The sequence below is a fragment of the Triturus cristatus genome, chromosome 8 (genome assembly GCF_964204655.1).
Source record: "Triturus cristatus chromosome 8, aTriCri1.1, whole genome shotgun sequence".
NCBI lineage: Eukaryota > Metazoa > Chordata > Amphibia > Caudata > Salamandridae > Triturus > Triturus cristatus.
In genome coordinates, this window is record NC_140591.1 from 471,516,133 (window position 1) to 471,542,366 (window position 26,234).

Sequence of the window (26,234 nt, forward strand, 5' to 3'; positions counted from 1 at the left end):
TGGAGTAAATATGTTGTTTATTATTAAAACCAAGGAATATTTAAACATTAAAATAGTTACAACTTGCACAATAAATATGGCTCCAATTAAATACTAAAAGAACAAAACTGTAGTAAGTTTCAAACACCTCCGCTTGAGACGACAAGCCGCAACCCTTTTTAGTTCTTTTATTCATGCAACTAAACAGTTGGCCTGTAGCATAACGGATAATAGCTTAACGAGACCACATGCAAACAAAGCAGACATAAAAATTACTTTTAGTATGTGTAAACATGAAAACATGAATAAATATTGGCTCATCAACGGTTCCAACCAGCAAGGCAATAACCATGAAAGTGATTTAAAGCAACCAGTCGTGCAGACATTCTTTAAGGCTCCCAACATGCCCTCTGACCTCACAAAATAGACGTCTCATAAACACAAATGGATTTGTCTTCACTTACAGAAATGCTGTAGTGTTTGAGATTCCCTCACTATGTAGGTCTTTTCCTCACATTTTTGCATGTGACTCGAGCCTACTGGTAGAAGTCGAAGCGCCATTTGGGCTAGCAATGAGGGGTGTTAAGCTTAGATTTGGGCTAGCAATGAGGGGTGTTAAGCTTAGATTTGGGCTAGCAATGAGGGGTGTTAAGCTTAGATTTGGGCTAGCAATGAGGGGTGATAAGCTTAGATTTGGGCTAGCAATGAGGGGTGTTAAGCTTAGATTTGGGCTAGCAATGAGGGGTGTTAAGCTTAGATTTGGGCTAGCAATGAGGGGTGTTAAGCTTAGATTTGGGCTAGCAATGAGGGGTGTTAAGCTTAGATTTGGGCTAGCAATGAGGGGTGATAAGCTTAGATTTGGGCTAGCAATGAGGGGTGTTAAGCTTAGATTTGGGCTAGCAATGAGGGGTGTTAAGCTTAGATTTGGGCTAGCAATGAGGGGTGTTAAGCTTAGATTTTTATATTAATTTAAAAGAGGGGATGCTTACAAAGGATAGTCTTTGATCCATCCTTCATTACCTGAAACAATGAGAATATGCCTAATAACAAATATTGAAACAGACAAAATTCTGCCTTTTTAAAAATAAATATGGCACAAATGAACATCTTCCTTTAAACCTAGATAATACATCTGAAAAGCTGTTGTAATATTTAGGCAAATACAATGAAAGAGAAACTTTTCACTTCCCTCTGATAGGTTGTGGTGGTGTTAGCACTACCAATATATTCAATTGGGATCTACAAGAGACAACTTTTAAGAACATTGTGTAGCTGTGGTGACAAACTGTGATGCACAAAAACAGTTCAATATAATTTCACAGCATTTTGCCCTTTGTGGGAGTTTGTCAGTGTGCTAGAATGCATGGAACTTTAATCTGCAACATTAGAGCCTCCTCCGTGTGCATGGCAACACGCAAGAAAGCAGAGTGAGAGGAGGCCATTGTGTCTTGGCGGTAAGACGTAATTTCTTTGTTTGCAGCAGGTCACTTTCGAACACACGTAGGAAAAAAAGAATTCCTGCACGCAGGTAAGAAAGAGCACTCACGTAATTGCCTACGATACCTCACGCAGCAGTACTTTATTTGAGCTGGTGGTTTCTGGGGCTCTGCAATGGCCCCTAATTGCCAGCACCGGGGCTTATGACAGTCTGCCACATGGTGGCGCTGTCTGGCTAATTTAGGTATGAGCACAACAACAGCCATTTATTAGTTCAATTTACATATACAAGAAGCAATACCTGCCTTCTAAGCCATTCTTATAGCTTTGGAAGCCTGGCATAGTATGAATTGTCACACTTGTAAGAGTGTGATGGTTAGAAGCTGTGTTTGTACTGTCTTGGCAGCTGGCAGGCGCAATGTGTGGTGCAAGCTGCAGTGGCCTCCCCAAAAGAGCCATGGCACTTATTGTTAATTAAGCACTGCTCACGCAGCAGTACTCTGTGGGCAAGATCCAACATACAAACTCAAGCTTGGCTCCTCAAAAGGAATGAAAAGTCATTGCCTGGCCACTATTTGTAAATGTAGAAGAACAAACTAAGAAATCAAGCAGAATGAGCTCTGTAGAAGTATAGAACGTACAGCACAGGAAACAGGAAGCAGGAATTCAGAAGTCTAGATCAGAAGTCAAAAGAAGGTATGATCACTTCTGCTACAAGAGAGCTGTTTATGGTGGAAATTATTACAGTGATGTCACTTTTCATAATGAGAGAAAATTCACATTGGGGTCACAGAGAAGAATTGGATGTGCTTCAACGAATAACGATGTGTCTAAGTATTGCACATTGATTAACACAAAAGGAATCGATTGCCCACTTGCCACCAGAAGGAAATGTGGCAAAGCTTCAAAATAAAGTTTGTGTGGATCTACATATTGTTTATAAATCAATGCACTGTTTACATGCATGTGTTGTATGTTCTTTTCTGAAATCAGCTTCCACTGGCCTCACCCAGACAACTTCAGCAGAGATCCCGAAATCATGTGCATGGCAAATTTGTATGCAGAAGCCTAAAATCTATCCACCACTCAACAAACTTATCTTCGGGGTCTCATTCAGATCTCCTGGGAAACATAATACTGAGTCAGAAGAGTAGAGGAGGTCTCCTCAGCACACAATAAATGCATTGAAATGATGCTCCTTGGTCAATTTTGCATCAGCCATTAATGCTGATGGTCAGATCTTCTCATCTGTAGGGCTTGGTGCTGTGTCAGATGTCGGGGATGTTCTGCAGGATCTCTCTCAGAGCTGAGCGTGCATCGTCATGGGAGTCTGGAGGAAATGTTGCCAGGGACTGGATCAACTTCATGACTATGGCCTTCAAGCAGTGGTGTGCAGCTATAAGATCCCTGTCGAAGTGCTGTCCTTCCACCTGCAGAGCCATATGGCTGCAAATGTTTCGAAATTCAATGCTATCCTACAGAATACAAAACAAATTCTGTTAGACAATGACATACTATTTCTTTCATTAACTGAAAATACTCATTGAATCACAGTTGTTAAAATGCACTGCACTTCTGTAAATACATGCACTTCATTTTGTCACAACATGCAACTAATAAAGTGTAATAAAAAGAAAACATAAACAGCTTGTGATCTTCCATTCAAATAGTAGTGCACATCAGCTTTATTTTCAACTTTAAAAACTCTGAAAGGCTCAACCAATGCCTTCCAGGTGTATCTCATTGTAACTGATGCATTTGGGTCTTGGCCACTTTTAGGTTGAATGTGACCTACTTTGAAGCGTTTCTGTGCAACACCATTGTAGGAGTTTGGGGCAAGCATGAGTAAGGATGGAACATAACCAAGCTTAATAGATGCTGCTTCAAATACGCTCCAAATAATGAGTGCCCCAGCCTCAAATAAATGTGCTCACCTTCTCTACTGAGTCTATGATCCAGAAGAAGTTAGATGCCTCTCAAATCAACCCGCTTCCTCCTCTTACCCACAGTATAGTTTCTATACTCTCATGCACTGTGAGCTCATCCCTATCAATGAACTGGACATGAGGAAATCCCTGCCTTTCTTTAAAAAAGATGCAATAATAAAGTCATCGACTTAGGTCTTGCCGGCTTGCACAAATTGTCATCAACCTAATTAATACCTTCCATTCCCCAGTGGACACTCTCAAAGCTCTAAAACAGGTAATCATCAAAGAAACCTTCTACTGGTCCTGACAATATTATAAAAAATCAGCAGTTCTTAACCTTTTCGTTTCGATTGCCCCTTATGAAACCTTATTGGAAGCAATTTCTGGAATTTGAACCTCAAAAGAACACACAAAAATACAAAAACAAGTACACATCAACGAAAGACACAAATTATGAAATATTTCAATGTAATTCACAAACACAAAAATACAAATTTTAAAATGTTGATTTCAATGGGAAGGCTGAAGCTTCTCAAAATGAGGTTAATTCTGTAAAAGCAAAGCAATATACTAGACTCTAGCATAACAGTTTGCCTTTTTCCTCCTAATGTATGCTCTTAATTTGTTGTTGTTGCTTTTTTGGGCCACTAATCATCCATGCTAGATTCTGTTTGCTGTACTTTTCCTGCTCCCACGAGTCAAGGTAAGAATAGCCTCCAATTTCAAATTCCTTCACACTGACAGAGGGTTTTAAAATGTTAGGTTTTGATTTTTCATGTACACATACTTTATTAATCTGCTAAGATTACTTAGTTTCTAAACAGATATGAACCTCCTGAGTAGATGTCCAGTTTAAAAACCTCTGTTGCAAATGATTGGCCAATCTTCAGCAGACCTTGTTTTTGAACGCACTAGAATCAATTTTCACCCACAAATTCAGCCTACATCTTCAGGCCAATGTCTTGTTCAATAATTTCCTTTCTAGATTTAGATGTCACTGAGGGAATTAAATCATGCTTTTGAACACTGGAGAAAAAAACGACTCAACACTAGCGACTTAGGCAGCAACTGTGCCCTATTAGATCTCTCAGCCGCAGTTGGCATGGTTGATCACAACGTATTCCTTGATCATCTGGCAACATTAGTGTGCCGCATTCATACAACCCTGCCATGGTAAGAATTCTTCTGCCAAAGCTTCAATCACCTAGATAAATTAAGCCCATTTCTCCAGAAAGCAGCCAACATCATCCAGGGGTTACCTCAAGCCTCAGCGCTGCTAGCGCTCTTCCTGCAGTTTCATACCCCTGTACGTAGGCACTGCCTGTTCTGCAGTTTTTATTTTTCTGTCTGTGTTCACAGCCCCAGCTTGAGTGTGCACAAGAGGAGAAGGCATTCTGAGAGACAACTACATGCAGAATTTTAATGGACCAGAGTCAATGGACATTCTAGTCCCATCCTCAGCCGTTGCTCTGCAGGAGCAGCAGCAACCTTCCATGCATGCTTGGTTCTCTATCCTCAGACAAAGAGAGAAGCAGGGGGTCTGGTCCTATCTAGAAGCATAAGATGGGTTCTGTTATACTTCCCAAGAGAATGATGGGAACACCAACTGCAGTCATTCACAGAAGGTCACGCGCTCAACCACCAATGAATACAATTAATCCACAACCAATCAATTGATCTATTTAATGTATGGCTATATCTTGCACTTAATGACTAACTTTGGCCTTCTGTCACCACATAGAACCCTCTTCTAATCTTCTACAATGACATCTGTCCTACCAGAGATAAAGTCTCTTCACCCAAGGTAATCACCAGTTATGAACAAGCTTCAACATTTCAAAGCATGTTCATTCACTCTGAGAAATGCTGACATTTCAGTCCAGCACTTCCAGGATTAACAATACAATGCAATGAAGTATGTTCGTAGATATATGAGCCATATATTACACTGCCCTCAAGTTTACATAATGCTTTAGCAATGGTCGTACAGCAACAACCTCAATCCACCTTGCTGCACTTTAAAAATAACTCATAGGTTATGGTGAAGCTATTAAACATGATTATGCAACACATAGTCAGTATTTTGGCATGTGTCCTTATTTACTCTGTCACATGCTACTCAGCAAGACATATTTGTGAAACAGATATCTAGGACAATAGTTATATTTGAAACATTTTTGTTCCGCAAAATGTCCAGTGCAATTCAAGCTGACTAATCCTTTCAGGCGCCATATTTAAAAGTAGGGTGCAAATGCAAGCACTCCCCCACTGGTGGTATTATTTCTCAGCTGTCTGACATGTATTAGCTCCAGCTTAAATCTCAATTCTTGCGCCTAGCACGTCTTACCTTAACAAGTGTACCCCTTACTGACCACCTTCTTAGTCAGACTCTCGCCAATGACTGCAGGACTCACCTCTCAGAGAACTTGCCAAATCACCCTCTTTCTACACATCGCCATCTTGCCGGTTCTAACCCAAGGCCGTTCTAAAGTCAAGACAGTGGTGGCTCATCGGCTAAGGTGGAGGTGGCGCCCCACTGAACAAAAGGAAAAAGAAAATGATAATAACTATTGCTTTTATCATTTTATTTTTCCTATATACTTCAGTGGCTCTCAGGTGGGGCGGGGCTGTCGGAGTAGGGAGAGGAGTGGTTTTGACTCCTGAAGGGCGCACGACTGCTTGCCCCTCTCGGGCCGTCCAAGCAGTCCTTTGCACTTTGCATATCCCACCAGGCTGCATTACACAGCCTGGTGAGGACCATGCAAACCCTCTCACTCCCTGTCTGAGTGCTGATCCACGGCACTCAGACCAATCACAACGCTGCATTGCAGCATTGTGTTTGGCTATTGGGAGGCTAGGAGGGTGGTTGCTTCCTTCTGCTGGCCGGGAGAGCAGGAAGATGTCAGAGGGACGGAGGACAAAGGAGAAGCGGTGGCCATTTCAGGTAAGTGGTTTTTTTTGTTTTCTTCGCCCCTCTTACCCCCCACTGGGTCAAGAACTAGAGTTCACCAGCAAGGGGCTCTAGTTTACATTGGTGACAAATACAGCATGGACAGGGAGTGCAAGCAGGGTCAAGCTGGGACAAAAACTAGGCCCAAGGCACCAAACAAAAGTGGTCCCCATTAGTGAAGCAAAAACCTAAAAGTATGGTAATGGCAGGGAAATCAACAGAAAAAAACGACCCACCTGGCCATAAAACCTTCTCACAACTTATAAAAAATCAACCCACACACTGATACCAACAGGCACTGCATGATTGCCCTATAGGCCAGTTTTTGTGCAGGAAGGGGCGCCTTCATGCACAGAAACAATCCTAAGCGGCATTTTCAGCATTTTCCACAAAAACGAGGAGAAATAAAGATATTTCTCCTTGTTAGCCTCACCGCAGGAAATGTAAGAATTTGGCTCCTCCCCAGGTTCACGTGATTTTGAAAATCAGGGCCAATGTCAAAATCCATGGGTGTTGTTTGAAAACACCCACTGTAACGCCCATAGGATGCCTGCCGGGTGTAGAGTAAGGGGTAGAAGCAATTTGCACTGCAACGCCTTATTCAAGATTTATGAGGCCACTCAAAGCCATGCAGGGTGGCTTTGCGTGACTTCATAAATCTGATTCAGATCTCTGTGTCACGCATGTACCACTTTACGTGGTGTAAAAGTGACACAAGACTCTCAAAAATACCCTCCCGAATTTCTAGTATGAGATTGGAAGACCTAAAGATTGGGCTCAGTAGATACAAGTTAATCATATTTTTAAGGTGGTTCAGTGAATAACAATAGAGAATCTTGTGTACAAAGAAAAGAGTTTTAAAGGTCGATCTTAAAATTCAGTAAAGGGCTTTGAGGGCCAGCATAATATGACTGTGTGGTTTCAGACCAATCTACTTATGAAAAAAGTTAAGAGGTAACTTTATTAAACATACTTTGTATGATCAACTGCATCATTAAAGTAATTGGTTACTCTTCTTCTGTTCTACAGACACACACAGTAAAATTGAATCATAACAATCAATGTCCTTTATCTCCTCAAACTTATCAATTCATTTTCCTCTATCGCCAGTCAATCCACCGCTAAAATTGTATACCTTAGGTGGTCCCAATTTTCTTCGGCAACAGAACAGAAGATTACAACTTTCACTGCAGGATTTGCTCCTCAGTGTCCCTTTGTCAGCTCTTGCCCAGGAGCTGCTTGCTCAGTATTTACTAAATAAGGTGTGTTCGGCAGACTGCTGGTTTAGGCGGGATTCACGTGCAGGCTGCTCCCATTAAATCACAAGCTTGAAATGATTCTAGTCCAAAGTGTTCTTGGATCAGTATCAGAAATGCAGTTCGTAAATGGTGGATTTAGAGGGATGGAGCTTGAGCAATGAGATTTATGCAACACTAGCTGGAAAATGAAAACACCGCTCACAGCTCATAGCCATAGATGGATCGAACTTTGTTTCCAAGATGGTATTTCACCAAAATTGAATTGAAGAACAGCACATCATCCTGAAAAGGTATGCAATAATTCTGTCTGAATATTGGTGAAAAGCATGAAATATGCAAAAAAGAACTAACATTAATAATATTACATTTCCAGTATTGACTGAGCAGTATTGGGACTGCAATAGATATTTAGAACAGGTTGGGAAACAATGACTGTACGGCACATACCCTTCCTCAGTAGCTTGAACAATATTTCCCTGAGAATAATGATGACCACATTCGCTATAACGCCTGGAGAACGTTGCAACTGTGCACAAGAATGGACCTGTATTTGTTGGGTGTGCTGCTGGAATCAATTAACATAAAACAAGGATTGGGTTGTCTGGGCCTTGATTATATTTGACCACAACTGACTTAATAAACAACCCTGTAAAGGTATCCAACATTTCCGAACATTGCTAATAAGCATGAAATGTGCATAATATTATTTCTATTAGTATGAATGAATTTGCGGTATTGACTGAGCAGTGTTAGGACCCCAAAAAATGTTAATATTGTCGTGAAGCACGAGGCCTCCCATGCCTCAAATGCTTGAACTGTATTTTACTGAGATTAATTAGGACCACTTACACCATAAAGTCTTGTGAAGCTTGCAGATGCTCATAAATAAAGGTTGTGTCCTGAAGAAGCATGCTGCAAGAAACGGTTAAGAATCTATTTTGACTGTGGTAGGACTTTGCCTACTCATCAGTAAAGTTAGAACAATCAGTGCATTTACAACATCCGTTAAACTGGAATTAAACCCCTATCTTAACACCGAGAAACCAAATGTGACCAGGGACATCTATTCGACGTGTAGGTTCCAGGGGGCCTAGGAAGACTGGATGAATGTGCAAGCTTCTTTCAGGATGCTAGGCATCTTACAGAATGTTCTAAAACCTTTTAAGCCATTAATTTAAGTGTCTGGTCAATGGTACATCAAATTGAATGTAGAATGCATCCCTCAAACATTCTATTGGTAAAGCCACTAGGTCTAGCATTGGCTGACATTCTCTTGGATCTGTCAATTCTTGTTTTGTCGTGTTTTTGGCAAAACATTATTTTGGGGGAAGCTGTCGAGCCCTCATCAATCTTAAAAAAAACAATTGGCTAAAAGCAAATATATTATTTTAGTCTTAAAAATTACACGTTGCCAAAGTAGTCATTGGCATTTAAGGGAACTACTTTGTTTGTGGATGTGCTCCTTGTGAAAGAAAAGAATGCTTTAAAACCACTGCTCCAAACAGAAGCCGGAAGAAAATGTGAATGACACACTAGCAGACCAATAGATAAAGAGTGTTGGCCCCAGTCAGCATATTAAATATTTTATATGTATAACTCAAAGGGTTTTGGGTAACAGGAGACCTAAAGAAGTGTCAACTCAAAGAGAATAATTAGGACATCTGTGGAAACTTCCAAAAGGCCTAGAAGCCAAGAGTAGGACAGGCAAAAGGAAGTAATCACTGTCAACATGGTGGTTTGTCTGCAAATGTGAGTGTGGCCATGACGAGTCATAATGAAAGAAATGCATATTTCACCGTCCTTGCAAACTCTTGAAAAAGATTCTACATTGCCAATGCTTCTGGATATGGGCAGTTTTTAGCTCGGTGTTGTGTAGAAAGACCAACAGATCATTCTGCATCCCCTTATCTGCCCAATTTAATGGAAGACAAGTCTGTGAAGCTTCCCATCACCCACATCTCAAACATTCTCCAGCGCTTCCAGGCTCATTCTTTTTTGGTGGGTGAAATCCAGCTAGAACTGGCAGAAATCTTTTGCAATGTGTAGAGGTGGCCCATAATGGGACCAGTGGCAGGACCTTCCGCCAAGCAACCCAGCTAAGCGAGCTCAAACTACGGGCCAACCAGGACACACCCACCCACTGAGCTTCAGGCTGACCTCTCTGGGAACAGTGATCGAAGTGTGATACCAAGGCTGTATGACCTCCAGACACTGCAGAAGGAGGAAAGAGCATTTACAACGCTGTCTCCAAAACGTGGTATCATTACAACGTGGCCGTTACAAAGACCGAGTTGTTACCACGCGTGCCATTACATCGCAAGTCATTTCAACGGAGCGCTGGTGTTGGATTTACAAACCAACACCTTCCCTGCTGTTGCGCAAACTGGAGTAGGAATAGTAAATAATACTATTCCTAAGTCCAGAGCGCCCCCTACAGCAAGCCGTTTCAACTGGTTCGCATTGTTACAACGCGGTTGTTGTAACGACCGCGTTGTAATGGCATGCGATGTAGCCGCATGCGATGTGAAGATACATATTCTTCAGAAGAACCTAGTGTGTGGCCTACATTGATCACATCGCAGAGCGATGTGCTGGGCTTCCTGCTGCAGCCATTACTCTACACCCCTCTGGATCCCACAGGTCCATACTCCCACCCCAGTGAAAGCATTCCTACTGCTTCCCCATGCTTCTTCCTACAGTGGAGCCGAGGTGCATGCAGTTGGACACAGCCTTCAGGGGCAGTAGGTTCGGTAACTAACCTTATTGTAACTAGCAAGACGCGAACCACAAAACTATGAATTGACAACCATGTATGCAACTCAACCAGCTTTCACTTATCTGTTTTTCACAAATGTTCTACATTTTTCATTGCATCTCCATGCTGCTACTAATAAAATCAATGTGTGTTTCTGCGCTAAGGAGATGAATAGCTTCAAGCTTGGGTGCACGCTACTTTTCAACATCAAAGCAAACAAATGATAACAAACGTAAAAATCCGCAAAATGCCGTGGTTAATGGTTAATACCAAAATAAGATGGACACCCCACTGAGCTAAGGCCTGAAGGTGACTGACCAAAAGAAGCCAAAGATCCGTTCTCTGCGTTTTGCTGGCATTAACAACGGCTGACAGAAATGGTCAAGCCAGACCTATAAACGAGGTACACAGCGGTACACCTTCCATCTTTATCAGTCGAGTTCAATCCACACTAAAGGTGCATCTCAATGGGACTCATTGACTCTAATATCGATCATGTTTTAAATGTGACTGTGATTCCAATAGAATTCGCTTTTGCTGACAATGACATTCATTTATTACCCTCTTCTGCTCCCAAACCAGCTACCCCGATCCTGACTGACATCACTCAGCCCTGTGAGTTTATACCAGGGGTCTGCAACCTTTTTTTCTACAAGAGCTACTTATGTTCAATGAAAATCATCCTGAGCTTCTAATATTATTAGTGTTGTAATAGTGCCCACATCTGGCACAGTTACATGACTTATCAATCAAATATAAACTTTAAACATATTCTGGAAAAACAGCCATTTATTTCCAAACATCATCTTATGAGTTCGAAAAACATACAAGCTTTTCATTTTTTGGTACCTATATAATATTTCAGCCAAGCAAAAATGTAGTTGGCTGGGCTGTGCACAGGAGAGCCACTTACAGGTAGCTGAAAAGCTAACTACAAGTAGCTGATGAGCTTCTCTACTCGGAGTAGCCTATCACCAGGCAGGTCGCTCCCCCCATCCGCCACGCAGCCCCCTGTGGGTTGAACCTCCGTTGCCGCTTTTGCCGCCTGACTGCTCGCTCCCTTTTTTATTCTGTACCCCTGCGCTTGGCTTTCTGTACCACTTTGTTTTTTCATTCTGTGCCCCTGTGTTTTGCTTTCTGTACCCCTGTGCTCTGTTGTCCCTCTCCCGCCGTCTTTTCCTGCTGTTTTTTCCCCGGGTTTTCCCCGGCCGCTGAGCCCCTGCGGCCCCGCCCCCTTCACTCCCATTGGCCGCCCCGCTCCCACCTCCCAGCTGCTCCTCCCTCCCTCTGCCCTCATATAGAGACCGCGAAGCGGTGGTAGAGAGCGACCTTTGACCCTGTCACCAGGCAGGCCGCTCCCCCCATCCGCCACGCAATCCCCCTGTGGGTTGAACCTCCGTTGCCGCTTTTGTCGCCTGACTGCTCGCTCCCTTTTGTATTCTGTACCCCTGCACTTGGCTTTCTGTGCCACTTTGTTTTTTCATTCTGTGCCCCTGTGTTTTCCTTTCTGTACTCCTGTGCTCTGTTGTTCCTCTCCCGCCGTCTTTTCCCACCATTTTTTCCCCCGCCGCTGAGCCCCTGTGGCCCCGCCCCCTTCACTCCCATTGGCCGCCCCGCTCCCACCTCCCAGCTGCTCCTCCCTCCCTCTGCCCTCATATGGAGGCCGCGAAGCGGTGGTAGAGAGCGACCTTAGACCCTGTCACCAGGCAGGCCGCTCCCCCCATCCGCCACGCAATCCCCCTGTGGGTTGAACCTCCGTTGCCGCTTTTGCCGCCTGACTGCTCGCTCCCTTTTGTATTCTGTACCCCTGCACTTGGCTTTCTGTGCCACTTTGTTTTTTAATTCTGTGCCCCTGTGTTTTCCTTTCTGTTCTCCTGTGCTCTGTTGTCCCTCTCCCGCCGTCTTTTCCCACCATTTTTTCCCCTGAGTTTTCCCCCGCCGCTGAGCCCCTGTGGCCCCGCCCCCTTCACTCCCATTGGCCGCCCCGCTCCCACCTCCCAGCTGCTCCTCCCTCCCTCTGCCCTCATATGGAGGCCGCGAAGCGGTGGTAGAGAGCGACCTTTGACCCTGTCACCAGGCAGGTCGCTCCCCCCATCCGCCACGCATCCCCCTGTGGGTTGAACCTCCGTTGCCGCTTTTGCCGCCTGACTGCTCGCTCCCTTTTTTATTCTGTACCCCTGCGCTTGGCTTTCTGTGCCACTTTGTTTTTTCATTCTGTGCCCCTGTGTTTTGCTTTCTGTACCCCTGTGCTCTGTTGTCCCTCTCCCGCGGTCTTTTCCCACCGTTTTTCCCCCCGGGTTTTCCCCCGCCGCTGAGCCCCTGCGGCCCCGCCCCCTTCACTCCCATTGGCCGCCCTGCTCCCACCTCCCAGCTGCTCCTCCCTCCCTCTGCCCTCATATGGAGGCCGCGAAGCGGTGGTAGAGAGCGACCTTTGACCCTGTCACCAGGCAGGTCGCTCCCCCCATCCGCCACGCATCCCCCTGTGGGTTGAACCTCCGTTGCCGCTTTTGCCGCCTGACTGCTCGCTCCCTTTTTTATTCTGTACCCCTGCGCTTGGCTTTCTGTGCCACCACTTTGTTTTTTCATTCTGTGCCCCTGTGTTTTGCTTTCTGTACCCCTGTGCTCTGTTGTCCCTCTCCCGCTGTCTTTTCCCACCGTTTTTCCCCCCGGGTTTTCCCCTGCCGCTGAGCCCCTGCGGCCCCGCCCCCTTCACTCCCATTGGCCGCCCCGCTCCCAGCTGCTCCTCCCTCCCTCTGCCCTCATATGGAGGCCACGAAGCGGCCGCGCAGCTGCCGCGCGCAGCGGGCGCGCCGCTGGCGCGCCTAAGGCAAGCCTGTCCGCGGCTGGACCGCACCCAGTGCCAGAACCCCTGGACCCCGCACCCCCCGCAACGCCAGACTGCACTACGATGCAAGCACCCTCCACGCACTCAACAAAAGACGAGACCACCTCTGCTACCGGGCCACCCCGAAACACACCCAGGGGACTTTCACCTGCTGGAACTGCAGATTCATCAGCATCCAACAATCCACACCACCAGCCAGAGAACTCAACCACCTCCGCTGCATCCTCCTCAACACCCGCTCCGCTCGCAAGCACGCCATCGAACTCTGGGACCTCCTAGACTCCACCGCCCCCGACGTCGCCTTCCTGACGGAGACCTGGCTGAACGCCACCTCAGCACCAGACATCGCCATAGCCATCCCACAGGGCTACAAGATCTCCCGAATAGACCGCACCAACGGAGTGGGAGGAGGAATCGCCATTATCCACAAAGACTCCATAAAAATCTCAACAAACACCGATGACACCCTCACCACCGCCGAGCACATGCACTTCCAGATCCACACCGACCCCAACACCACCCTCAGAGGAACTCTCATCTACAGACCTCCCGGACCCCACCCACAGTTCAGTGACACCATCGCCGACCTGAACTTCCACCTCGAGAACAACAATGACGCCAACTCCACCGCCCTGATCGACAACCTCGCCAACCTCGGACTCAAACATCTCGTAACAACATCTACTCATGCCGCTGGACACACGCTCGACCCCATCTTCTCCGCAAGCCCCCACGTCTCCTTCAACCACACCACCGAACCACACTGGACCGACCACAGATGGGTCCACTTCACCTTCAGAAAACCCACCACACACCACCGCACCCAACAGCTACCACGCCGCTGCTGGGGCAAGGTCACCGAGGACCAACTGACTACCGCCCTCGCCCTGAGACCACCCACTGACCCCACCGACCCAGACACCGCCGTGACCAACCTCACACAGTGGATCAACGACTGCGCCAACACCCTCGCCCCTCTCAAGACCTCTACAACCAACCACACCAACAAGAAAGCTGCCTGGTTCACCGAGGACCTCCGGATCTCCAAGCACACCTGTCGGAAGCTGGAGAAGAAATGGCTCCACGACCGAACACCAGACAACCACACAGCCCTCAAGAGCGCCACCCGCAGACACCACCAACTCATCAGGACCGGCAAGAAGACCGCCTTCAAGGACCGCCTAGACAACAACGCACCCAACACCAAAGAGCTCTTCAGCATCGTGAAAGAACTCTCCAACCCCAGCTCCAACACCAACGACATCCCGCCCTCTCAAGACCTGTGCGACTCCCTGGCCACCTTCTTCCACCGCAAGATCACCGACATCCACCACAGCTTCAACTTCGACCCCCCCGCATCCACCACCAAGTCCACGACCCCTGCGACTACCACTCGCACCAGTCGCCTGACCGTCTGGTCCAGCATCAGCGACGAAGACACCATCAAAACCATGAACTCCATCCACTCCGGATCCCCATCGGACCCCTGCCCTCACCACGTCTCCAACAAAGCCAGCGCAACCATCGCGCCCCACCTCCGGAAAACAATCAACTGTTCCTTCGAGACAGCAACCTTCCCAGAAAGCTGGAAGCACGCCGAGATCAACGCCCTTCTGAAGAAGCCCAAGGCGGACCCCAAGGACCTCAAGAACTTCCGGCCCATCTCCCTGCTCCCTTTCCCGGCAAAAGTGACCGAGAAGATTGTCAACAAACAGCTGACCCGCTACCTCGAAGTTAACAACATCCTGGACCCTTCCCAATCCGGTTTTCGCAGCAACCACAGCACTGAGACTACCCTCATCGCCGCCACTGACGACATCCGGACCCTGATGGACAAAGGAGAAACAGCCGCCCTCATCCTCCTGGACCTATCAGCAGCCTTTGATACGGTCTGCCACCGCACCCTATCAGCATGCCTCCATGACGCCGGTATGCAAGAGAAGGCCCTGGCCTGGACCACATCCTTCCTCTCCGGCAGAAGACAGAGCGTCCGCCTCCCACCCTTCCGCTCCAAAACCACCGAGATCATCTGTGGCGTCCCACAGGGATCCTCCCTCAGCCCGACGCTGTTCAATATCTACATGGCCCCCCTCGCCCACGTCGCACGACAACACAACCTCAACATCATCTCCTACGCCGACGACACCCAGCTGATCATATCCCTCACCGAAGATCCCCACACCCCCAAAGCTAACCTCCACAGAGGAATGAAGGTCGTAGCCGACTGGATGAAGGACGGCAGACTGAAGCTGAACTCAGACAAGATGGAGGTCCTCATTCTCGGACCCACCCCATCAGCCTGGGACGACTCTTGATGGCCCAAGTCACTTGGCACAGCCCCGGAACCCATGGACCACGCACGCAACCTGGGGGTCATCCTCGACTCCACTCTCTCCATGACCAGGCAAGTCAACGCCGTATACGCGTCCTGTTTCAACACCGTCCGTATGCTCCGCAGGATCTTCAAATGGATCCCCCTCGACACGAGAAAAACCGTCCCCAGGCCCTCATCACCAACAGACTCGACTACGGGAACGCCCTCTACTCAGGAACTACAAACAAGCTCCTGAGACGACTCCAACGCATCCAGAACGCCTCGGCCTGACTCATCCTCGACGTCCCCCGCCGCAGCCACATCACACTCCACCTGAGAGGCCTGCACTGGCTCCCCGTCAACAAAAGGATTACCTTCAAGCTCCTGATCCACGCACACAAAGCACTGTACAACACCGGACCAACCTACCTCAACAACCGACTCAGCTTCCACACCCCCACCCGAAGCCTCCGCTCAGCCAACCTCGCCCTCGCCACAGTCCCCCGCATCCGAAAAACCACCGCCGGCGGCAGATCCTTCTCCTACCTCGCCGCCAAGACCTGGAACACTCTCCCCACCATCCTACGACAGACCCAGGACCTGCTGGCCTTCAGAAGACTCCTCAAGACCTGGCTCTTCGACCAGTAGCAGCCTCCCCTCCCCAGCGCCTTGAGAACCTCTCTGGTATGTAGCGCGCTTTACAAATGCAGTAATTGATTGATTGATTGATACTAAGTGCCAGCGTTACCATAGTTTCTCTCATTCTCCGTCCATTATCCTTCAGTCCCCCACTGAGTGTACCCAGGGCTCACCTCGACTCGCTCAATACAGAAATAACTGAAAAGCAACTGTGCTTGTACATGAAGACCTAAAAATAACACATACTGCCTACAGCCTGTGAACTAACCACAGAGCTTAATTTTAGCTGGTGGTCTCCTGTGCCCACCAACACATAATTGCTAGCTCTGGCACTTAATTTGTCGGAACCTGCACTTATGAAAGCTGCCACATGGTGGCGCTGTTTGTGCAATTTAAAGATGAGCAGAAAGATGAGCAGAAAACTGTTGTTTGTTAATTCAATATACATTGAAAACAACTAATACCTGCCATCCAAGTCTTTCTTAATGCTTTGGCTGCCTCGAACAGCCTGAATTGCCATATTTGTAACAGTGTGATAGTCAGTGGTTGTGCAAGTACAGTGGCAATGTGTGGTGCAAACTGCGGTGGCCTCCTGACGAGGGCCCGGGCACTTAAGATGTTTTTACAAATTAAGCACTGATTAACCAGCTGTATCAATGTGATCTAGCATCGCTTCCGGTACATGTCATTGATGTCAAGCACACCGCCCATTAAACAAAATACAAACGTAACTTCAAAACTGGTTGTATGACTCAGCAAAAACAAATGGAAGCGCGAGCGAGACACGTGCTAATGAGCGCCCAAAGTGCTTTCTTCTGAGGCCACGTGCCTTCCACCCTTCAGGCGCGGCCGCATTTAGAATCCACCACACCCACCCCATGGAACAACAACCTCTGAAGGCATAATGAGCATTCCTGACAATATTTGAAACACTTATCATAATTTGTACACAGATACCGCCTGCTATTGCTCATAAACGCGCCGGCTCTATTTCCTGTTTCAGGGAAGCTTTTACAATTTTGATTTTGGAATTTCAATTTATTACTGAAATACACTATAATTTTCCTTCACACTACATCTTGAGTGTGTGTTTTTTCTCTATCGGTGTACCATTTTGTTCAATTGGCTTGTTACACACAACATATTAAAGAGTAATTCAGCACTAACAGCTGGAAATCCTAGAACTGTATAAAAAAAAGGTGCCTAGACTAAGAAAGCACTGCGGTGTGAGAGGCGCAAAACTAATAGTATATGTTGCTACACAAATATAAATATAAATAAAATAACATAAGTGATTGAAAGTGTCTACTTCCTGACAGGAATGGGGAGTGTAAAAAATGTGAAATTCTCTGTTTCTAATTTGTCTAATCTTAGTTTTATAATTTTTGGCAGGAAATTGCGAACTCCTTCCAAACTTAAAGCAATGGCGCCAAACTAATGGTAGATGTTACTATACAAATGATAATAAAATAACACAAATGATTGAAAGTTTGAATTTCCTTACAGGAATGGTGAGTGTAAAAAAATTTGAATTTCGCCGTTTCAAATTTGTCTAATCTTAGTTTTATATTCTTTGGCAGGAAATTGCGAACTCCTCCTTCCAAACTTTAGGGTGTTGGACAGGTAAATTGTTGGGATAATCCAAAGCATTTATCTTCTTGTCTTGCTAATAATAAAATGTCATGTTTATTCTTTTTCATGGTCTGGCTTGACAGCGCAGCTGTGGTCCGACAATTATGTGAGAACCACCAGGAGAGGGGTTTGGCTCCGCCCAACTGTTGGGAAGTAGCTATACATATTTTGAGTGGGCAGAAGTGTTTTGTTTCCACATACAAGTGCTTGTCCTCCACATACCTGTGATAATGTTGTTTATTTATCCAGCTGCCTAAGCTTGAAGTTTTAGGGGCGCACACATGCCACTGTAATGCTATTAAAGTGTCTTGGATAACTAGATAATTTTGGGTGTTTTCTTTGGCAGCAGCACAGATAGGATGCATGTCATAATTCAGATACACTGATGTTTATCAGTATACTAAAAGGAATGGGAACACAAGCAATACCTGCACGAGGGTCCTGAGCTCGCTGAGCATTAATACTCAAGCTGCACCTCACTAATGAGACCCAACAAGGCCATAAATTGTTTGGGTTTGTGCGCGTAACCAATCAGAAGAAACCTTGTCTGGTAGCTTGCTCCAAACAGTCCAAAGTGGGCTGGAACCACAAATGATTCTCATATGATTGGTCCATGTCTGCAAAGGCACCAACAAGCTGCAAAATGATGGACTGAAATGTGGCCATAGTAATTATCAGTGGCAGAGATGAATTCAAGTATTCCTTCAATCAGGTGTTGTGCTTCCTGTTAGTCTCCCTAAATAGGATAGGAATGCTAAGATGTGGGTCCCAAACTCGCTGTGCCATAGGACTCAAACTGCACCTCGGTGATGTGGCCCAACAAGGCCAGCACCGGTCTTGGATTGCTTGCATTCCTATTTAGAGAGGATCTGGTTTGGGAAGTCATTGAGAAGCATCCTGTGCAGGATAGACCCAAAACTGCTTTGCATATGGTGGGACCTTATATGTAATGGTACAGACGAACCAGAAAACAATGGAATGAAATGCTGCTTGAAGCTCAGGTTAGTGCAATTGTTCCATCTATCACTTCCTGTGCTTTTATTCCAGGTCATTTTCATTACGCATGGCACGTATTTAATGACCAATACTCCATTCAAGTTGCTTTATACGTTGTAGGGGTTAATATTTTGTGACGTGAGCTTGATTGAAGCTTCAAAATATTGTTTTTCTGTCAACAAGACTGCTCAATGGCGTACAGCTTTCTATTGATATCTGTATGTGGGCGGTGGGTTACAGACACATGTCGATATGGTCAATTTGGCAATTCATCCTTTTAAGGATCATTATTGTGTCATGATAAATCGTTGAGAATGGTAATCTGACTTTTAATTCCTTTTTTGGCAATATGCAGCTTATTGCATCATCTGCAAAACTACATCTACATGGAACCACATGGCTCAACTTGAACTAGTCTGGTTTTGTGAGACCATTTGCTCTATACATGCAGGTGTGAGACTGACCGCTGTCATCAATTATATTGTTTACAGATATGACAGTAGATGTCCTCAGCTATGATCCAGGTGTGCACGGTGTACCTGTTTGAATACAGTACACTCCCCATCACAAAATCTGCCACACCAATTTGAAACACCTAAAAAGAGAATGTCTGCCTCAGTAGAAAGTTCAAGCAATATTGTGACTTGTAGGGAAGTTTCTACTATCTTCTCTTTAAGGGAGTCAGTCCCCCTGTAAGAAGGTCTACAGAGCGAAGAAAATACGCCAAAATGTTCATTGAGTTGCTTCCTGTTTATGGGGAAACAACATATGTGCAAAATGATGTTGGGAATTGTCAGTTCAGTTCAAAGATATGTTTATTGAGACAATAAGCTATTAAACATAAAACCATAAAAAGCATTTATTGTCAGACCCCCGTTTGAGGGCCTACAAGGCAGCCAGGGGCTGCTGGGCCTCAGCCATGTTGGTTGAAGTTGCTTGCTACTGATAAATCTGACACCATCCTACTATGACTCTGCACACTGGACCAAGTACAATCTCTTCCACCCTTGACTCTCAGAGTAGCAGGGATGAGCAGTCACAATCTTCTCAGAGAGGTTGTGGGGGGTGATAAAGCTCAGCACTTAACAATTCACCAACACAATAACTCCATTGTACAGCCCAGTGCTTGTCTTTTAAGAAAATAAAGTACTTTTAAATATACAGTTTCACTAAATATTACACAATTCAGTTTGCTATACAAGTAGCAGTCCATGGGTGCACGTTTTCTTCGAGGCGCAACACCCTACCAGATCCCTTTACTAATCCCTCTTGGGTGGCCTTCTAACCGTGGGTCCCCCACCCCCTTTCTGGGAAATGTGGTAAGTGTGTGAATTGAACACAAGTGCAGCCTTTTATCGCTCACAGTCACATGAGGCCCTCAGTTTCAAGTCTTACCTCCTCGGTGTATTAGGTAGGCATGATTCAGTCCTCATTGTCTATTTATGTATTTATGGTTTGAACGACCCTCCTGCGCATCTCATGTGGAGACCATGGTGAGCAGCAACTTTGCTTGGGGATGAAGGAAGCCGGATGTGAGCCTCATCCGTGTGCGAGCATGCCTGGCCTCAGAGTCTTGAGAGCAGATGTGCAGATGCGGCCGCAGAAGTCTCAGGTGGTTGCGGCTATGTGGACCTGCCTAGGTCCAGTACAGTCGCAGCCCAGACTGGGCCGACAGTGGTCATAGCAGTTGTGTTCATGATTGCGCCTAAGATGATCACAACAGTTGCAGCCCACGCCTAAGATGATCACAACAGTTGCAGCCCACCCCTAAGATGATCACAGTAGTTGCAGCCCACGCCTAAGATGATCACAACAGTTGCAGCCCACGCCTAAGATGATCACAGTAGTTGCAGCCCACGCCTAAGATGATCACAACAGTTGCAGCCCACGCCTAAGATGGTCACAGTAGTTGCAGCCCACGCCTAAGATGATCACAACAGTTGCAGCCCACGCCTAAGATGATCACAAGAGTTGCAGCCCACGCCTAAGATGGTCACAGTAGTTGCAGCCCACGCCTAAGATGATCACAGTAGTTGCAGCCCACGCCTAAGATGATCACAACAGTTGCAGCCCACGCCTAAGATGGTCACAGTAGTTGCAGCCCACGCCTAAGATGGTCACAGTAGTTGCAGTCCCCATTTGGGCTTTTGATGATCATAGTAGTTGCAGGCCCATTCCAAGCCTACGAGGATCATGACAGGTGGAGATCCGATACAGCGCTACTATGATCAAGCAAGCTGTAGCTCCCGCCAGGTACCGGGGTGAGAGACAGGAGGAGTCTCTTTGACATGTTCTCCGTCCCTCTCTCAGCAGGCAGGAAGACTTCTAGGTGCTTCGGGCAGATCCGCACTGCCTCCAGCAGAAAGAGCAAACTTCAGGTGATAGCCCCTAACCTCTGGGAGACGGGCAGTCAGACAGATACCAGCCGTGGTTGCACACCCGTCCTTTGAGAACTCTATGGGGCACTTCCTTGTATTGGTCATAAATGACTCGGAACTGGTAAATAGTGGGGTGGTTTGGGTCCCACTTTTATACGCAACTTCCAGACAGGGGGTGTGGATCCACTGTCTCAAACTGCAGAATCCGTTTGGGTCGCTTCTTCTTTGAAGTGTCCATTTCAGACTGCTCTCCAGACACAGCCTTTGAGTGGACTAATGCTTCTCATAGCGGGTAGCACTGGGACTGCCTCCATCTAGAAGCACCCACTTCAGAGGCATGATGAGGCTAAGATCTCTGCACCTTCAACTGAAGGAGGAATCAGAGACTGACAAAAGAGCAGTTCTCACCTAGAAACGTCATCATCTCACACGGGAGAACCTGCAGTCCCCCTGTCTCACCTCTCCCATCCACCAAATGACAGTGCTTAGGGAGACTAATCGGAAGCTCTGTGCTAACAGAAGGCCTCATGAAATTTCTAAAGGTAGCCTCCATCCTCCTCACTTTAGTGACTGATTCTCCAGCTACAGGAATGCAGGCAACACACTCCCACTGTCTGGGCGAACAGTCCTCACCCACCATCTTGTGCTATGCCAGGCCAGGGGCATCCAAAATGGATACCACTGGCCGACCGGGTGGTTTTTTGAGCAGGACACTGATCCTAGGAGGCGTAGCCTATTTGGCACTCCAACCACCCGGTAAAAGAGCTCATGAGGAAATTATCCTCTTTGCAGCAAGTTACAAGGAGTATGTAAGACCCATTGGGGCGGTACCAACTTTTGGAGGCTATTTACCTCCGATGTTTATTATTTTTTCACCCACTATTTTTCACCACATCACAGTGCATCGTTGGAAGGGATCTTCTTAGGTCCTGACGAAGAAGCTTGGGGTAAGCTTCGAAACATGTCGACACCAGGAGGTTAAGCTCATTGAGGCATACACCCTCCATCCCCCACATTTTTACTAATACCAGCTTAGATGGCAGAATAAAAAATTTTTCCTAGTCCAGTGAGCCAGGTATTTTTTAAAATCACTCTCCACTCACTCCTGACCCTTCCTTGCACACCCCTGCACTACACATAGTAGTCCTACCAAGAACAGTGCTCCCACGTATACGCTGGTCGTAGCACGCCCCGTCCCGTAGAGGGGCGGGAAGACCCCTATGATGAAGCATGACACCAAGGGCCCTTTTGGTGTGTGAGGGGTATTTTAACAACTGATGTGTATTCTCCACGACCGTGGGACACACATGGTATGAACGGGAGTCTCTTGATATATTATACATGCGGGTGGATCCCTTTGTTTAAGTACGCTTTGTTGGGAGGAAGTATCCACCTCCACCACTCGTTGAGTGGAACCTCTCTACTCCCCCCCTTGTTTTTCTTCTCACCTAGAAACGTCATCATCTCACACGGGAGAACCTGTAGTCCCCCTGTCTCACCTCTCCCATCCACCAAATGACAGTGCTTAGGGAGACTAATCAGAAGCTCTGTGCTAACAGAAGGCCTCATGAAATTTCTAAAGGTAGCCTCCATCCTCCTCACTTTAGTGACTGATTCTCCAGCTACAGGAATGCAGGCAACACACTCCCACTGTCTGGGCGAACAGTCCTCACCCACCATCTTGTGCTATGCCAGGCCAGGGGCATCCAAAATGGATACCACTGGCCACCATTACTCATGCTCACGCTCACATACACTACACATGCGTTACACACACTACGCATGCATACACGCTCAACATATACAACGGATTCCAGTGTGAGGTTCTGAGTATACATACACATAATACCAGAACGAAATAGGACAAAAGGTCTCATTTCCTGTGACACAGACAAAAAAGTCTGGCCACCCTACTGATCTTTTCTGTAAACATGGTACTGCCACCACCGCTTTTTGCCTGATGCCCAGGGCAGAGAGAGTCGTCCACTGCCCATAATGAGGGCACCCTTGTGCATCCCTCATGGTCGTAGGACAGATTCAGTTCCTCACATCAGGGTAGGCCTAGACCTCTGTACTCTGAATACACGCTTAGATGAGCGTAACACCACAGCCAAAATATTAGTCGAATATCGGAAATGTATGCAAAGGTGCACTGCGGCAGCAGAACATGCCCGTAAATCATGCAGGAGGCAATACTGTCCCAAGAGTGTTTACTAGTTTCCAGTTGACAACACCCAGATCCCTGCGAGTGTTCTAAAAATGAATTAAAACACGCCTGCCCAAAGAAAGACAGAATCCATAGTGATGAGTGTGTTTGACAATAGTTTGTTAAGTAGAACCCACACGAAAATATCGCGAAGTATTAAGAAATATCTCAAAAACGTGTTAAATGATTAACGCATTCTGAAATCCTACCCTAGTTTCAAAAATATAACCCTATCACCAAACTGTGACATAGTGTGTTGTGCTCTGGGATGTAGTGCGCTGCAAAGAAAGCACGGAGTTCAAAGAGGGTGCGCTGCAATGCCCGCACATTGGTTGCAAGCTAGCGCCTTACAGGCTGCGTAGTGCTTAAGTGGCAAACTTCACAAACCAAGAAACAAGGTTACAACGGCACCTACCTTCAGATGAACGCAGAGGGGCTGGTTCTCCGCCAGTGGGGTCAGCAAGCAGTGCTCCACTGACAGAAGCTGGGAGGTTAAGTCCGTCACCCTGGACAGTCTGTTGTCCGAGGCCCTCTCTGCCAGGGTCCGGGTCACACGGCCGGAGCCGGTCAGGTGAGATGCAGTCGGCTGAGCCGAGCGCCGGGTACCGAGCGCCCTCTGGTGGCTGGAGTGCGCGGTAGGCCGCAGACCCCCCTCTGCGCTCCTCTCGGTTGTCCTGGAGCTGCACTGGTTCTCTGGGTCACTCTCTGCCCTGGCATCCCTGCAGCCCGTGCCACAGGCCACACGTGACGTGCTACCGCCACCTTGATCCGTATGAGGTGTACCTCCACCATCCAGAGCCATGGAGCCTTCCGGGCACAGGCCCTTCGTCTGCTGCAGATGCCGGAGAGTTTTAAGGGCCACCGTTTGGTGTGAGATAGAGGCGAGCAGAGGCCCCTGTCTGGCCATGTGGTGGTTGTCATGTGCGTCTAAGGCCAGGTTCTTCTTCCACTGCTGCAGGCTGGTTTGTGTGAAGCAGTCCATCGTGGTCATTTCTGAGTGTGTGGCCGGCCCCTCCCCAGCTGGCCTGGCGTGGCTGTGTGAAGTGTGCAAATAGGACTCGGGGTCAGCCGCCGTTCTCAAAACTCTCCTGTCAGCACTCTTCTGGACGGGGTGAGAATCGAGCCTGTGGCGTTTTCCTGACAAAATAAAAAAAAAACAGAAGTTAATCTTCTTCCGCATAGTGTCATATGGGTCACAGAAAGCCACCTGGTGGGCTGTGGGCGAGTGGACCCAAGAACCCTCAACCCACCCAGCCCTGGGTGTAGCACAATGTTCTCCTAAGCACATACATGACCTGAAGCTGTGGAGATGCAACGCCCCTGAGTCTCGTGCCAGGCCTAGAACGTTGGAATGTTTCAGGATGTTTTACGCTAACGCTCAGGGCTGCAAGTAAAGTTAATGAATGTGTAGGAAACGTATTTGGAAATTGATGTGCCGTAAAATAATGAGAAATACTAAAGTAAAATAAAATAAATACCGTACCGCTAAAAGAGAAAGGGGGTATGCATGATGGGGGGGCATGATTGGTCCGGTAGTTAAACACTCTCCCCGTGTCTAACCCAGATATTAATCCCTCTACATACCTGAAGCATTTTATCAAGTGGGATATTTAAATGGAATGTTGTAGAGCAGCTTCATAAACTGTTTAATTATTTCACAAGTCTGAGTGAATTGGTTGAGTCAGTGTTTAGGTTTTTAGTAGCTCCAATGTACTTACAAAGGCTAACAACATTTCATCTTTTAATTAATCACGTTTTATGATAAGATATTCTTCTACACGTTTCTAGAAAAGTCAAATTCACTCTGTAACAGTTACAGTTCATGGATTTAAAAAAAAAAAAAACTTTTTCCTCTACAGCAAAACTGTCACGTGCAGGGTTTTTTTCTCAAGTGGATGAAGGGATTGTTAGCACTGTATTGTTCACGTCTGTATCGGAAATACAATTGGTCACTTTGCATACATTTACACTAAACATCGAATTTGGAACCACATTTGCACCTACTGACAGGTTCAAAACTGTGATTTTGCACCGGTGGCGTGTGCTTTTCCGGTGGGCGGTCAGTGCAAACGCATATGCAAAATTGTCGAGCGAGAGTATGTATCGAGCCCCCTGCTTACATTCTAGAGTTTCAAACATGATACATCTGTGATCGGACGGCGCTTGTTTCCCTAGTTGGACCCATGTGCTCGTGCGCATTCCTAATGGAGGCGGTTCCGGGAGGGAGCGGTTGAATGAAAACAGCCAGCGAATAGTTTCATCTTTGTGCAGTGTGCGCTTCCACGTGTGAGGGGTCAACAACACCAGCCCTGCCAGCGCAGCAAAACACACAAAGCGACGAGACGACCAGCCCCAAAGGGCTTTAGTGCTGAATAAAAAAACTCGCGACTCCCTTATACATATTACTTACAAATCATAAATGACTAAACAATATAACATTATAAATGTTAGCAATAAACACACATATACACGTGGAAAGAATGGAGGGCTGTCGGTGTTTCAATAGCGGTATTAGAGCAGGAAGGGCAGAGGGTTGAATTAGACATACGGGTTAGTAGTTCAACAGACTTGGCCGATACGCTTTCTCTAGTTGACGCACTGTGTGATCTTGTCCAATATCGTCATCCGCTCTGTTGGCCTCGTTTTCCCCCGGCTTATTATTGAGAACGGTGGGAGACGATAAACGCCTGGCATTAGGCTATGTGTATATGCAGCTTGCAGACAATGACAGCGCACCGCCCCCCAGTGACCCCCCCCCCCCCCCCCCACTTCCTCCCGTGGCTCAGACTCCCTGGTTGGATACATTACCTCGGGTACCAGCAGATGCGCAGCACAGGAAGGAACCCTCTCATTGGCTCCGGGAACAGCACATTTGACAGATGAAATTTTGATCCACTGCCTTTAAGCCGGCTGGAG

At 46.8% G+C, this 26,234-nt stretch overlaps 1 protein-coding gene across 2 annotated transcripts; it reads right to left on the reverse strand.

Moving 5' to 3' along the window:
- Positions 1 to 26,234, reverse strand: DLEU7 (deleted in lymphocytic leukemia 7). 2 transcript variants are annotated; one of them, XM_085621942.1, is made up of 3 exons: positions 26,127 to 26,234; positions 23,734 to 24,455; positions 1 to 2,891 (listed from the first exon to the last, which is right to left on the reverse strand). In XM_085621942.1, the coding sequence occupies exons 2-3, from the start codon at positions 24,307 to 24,309 to the stop codon at positions 2,685 to 2,687; spliced, it is 783 nt and encodes a 260-aa protein (XP_085478068.1). In that variant the 5' UTR covers positions 24,310 to 24,455; positions 26,127 to 26,234; the 3' UTR covers positions 1 to 2,684. The 2 variants fall into 2 exon arrangements, with proteins under 2 accessions (XP_085478068.1, XP_085478069.1); XM_085621943.1 differs by lacking the exon at positions 26,127 to 26,234 and adding an exon at positions 25,867 to 25,884.

What these genes read in the sequence shown, in the direction of transcription:
- DLEU7 (XM_085621942.1), bottom strand. Translation starts at nt 24,309, where the DNA reads ATGACCACGATGGACTGCTTCACACAAACCAGCCTGCAGCAGTGGAAG. An exon ending in CCCTCTGCGTTCATCTGAAG is followed by an intron (nt 2,892 to 23,733) that starts GTAGGTGCCGTT and finishes TGTATTCTGTAG; the next exon opens with GATAGCATTGAATTTCGAAA.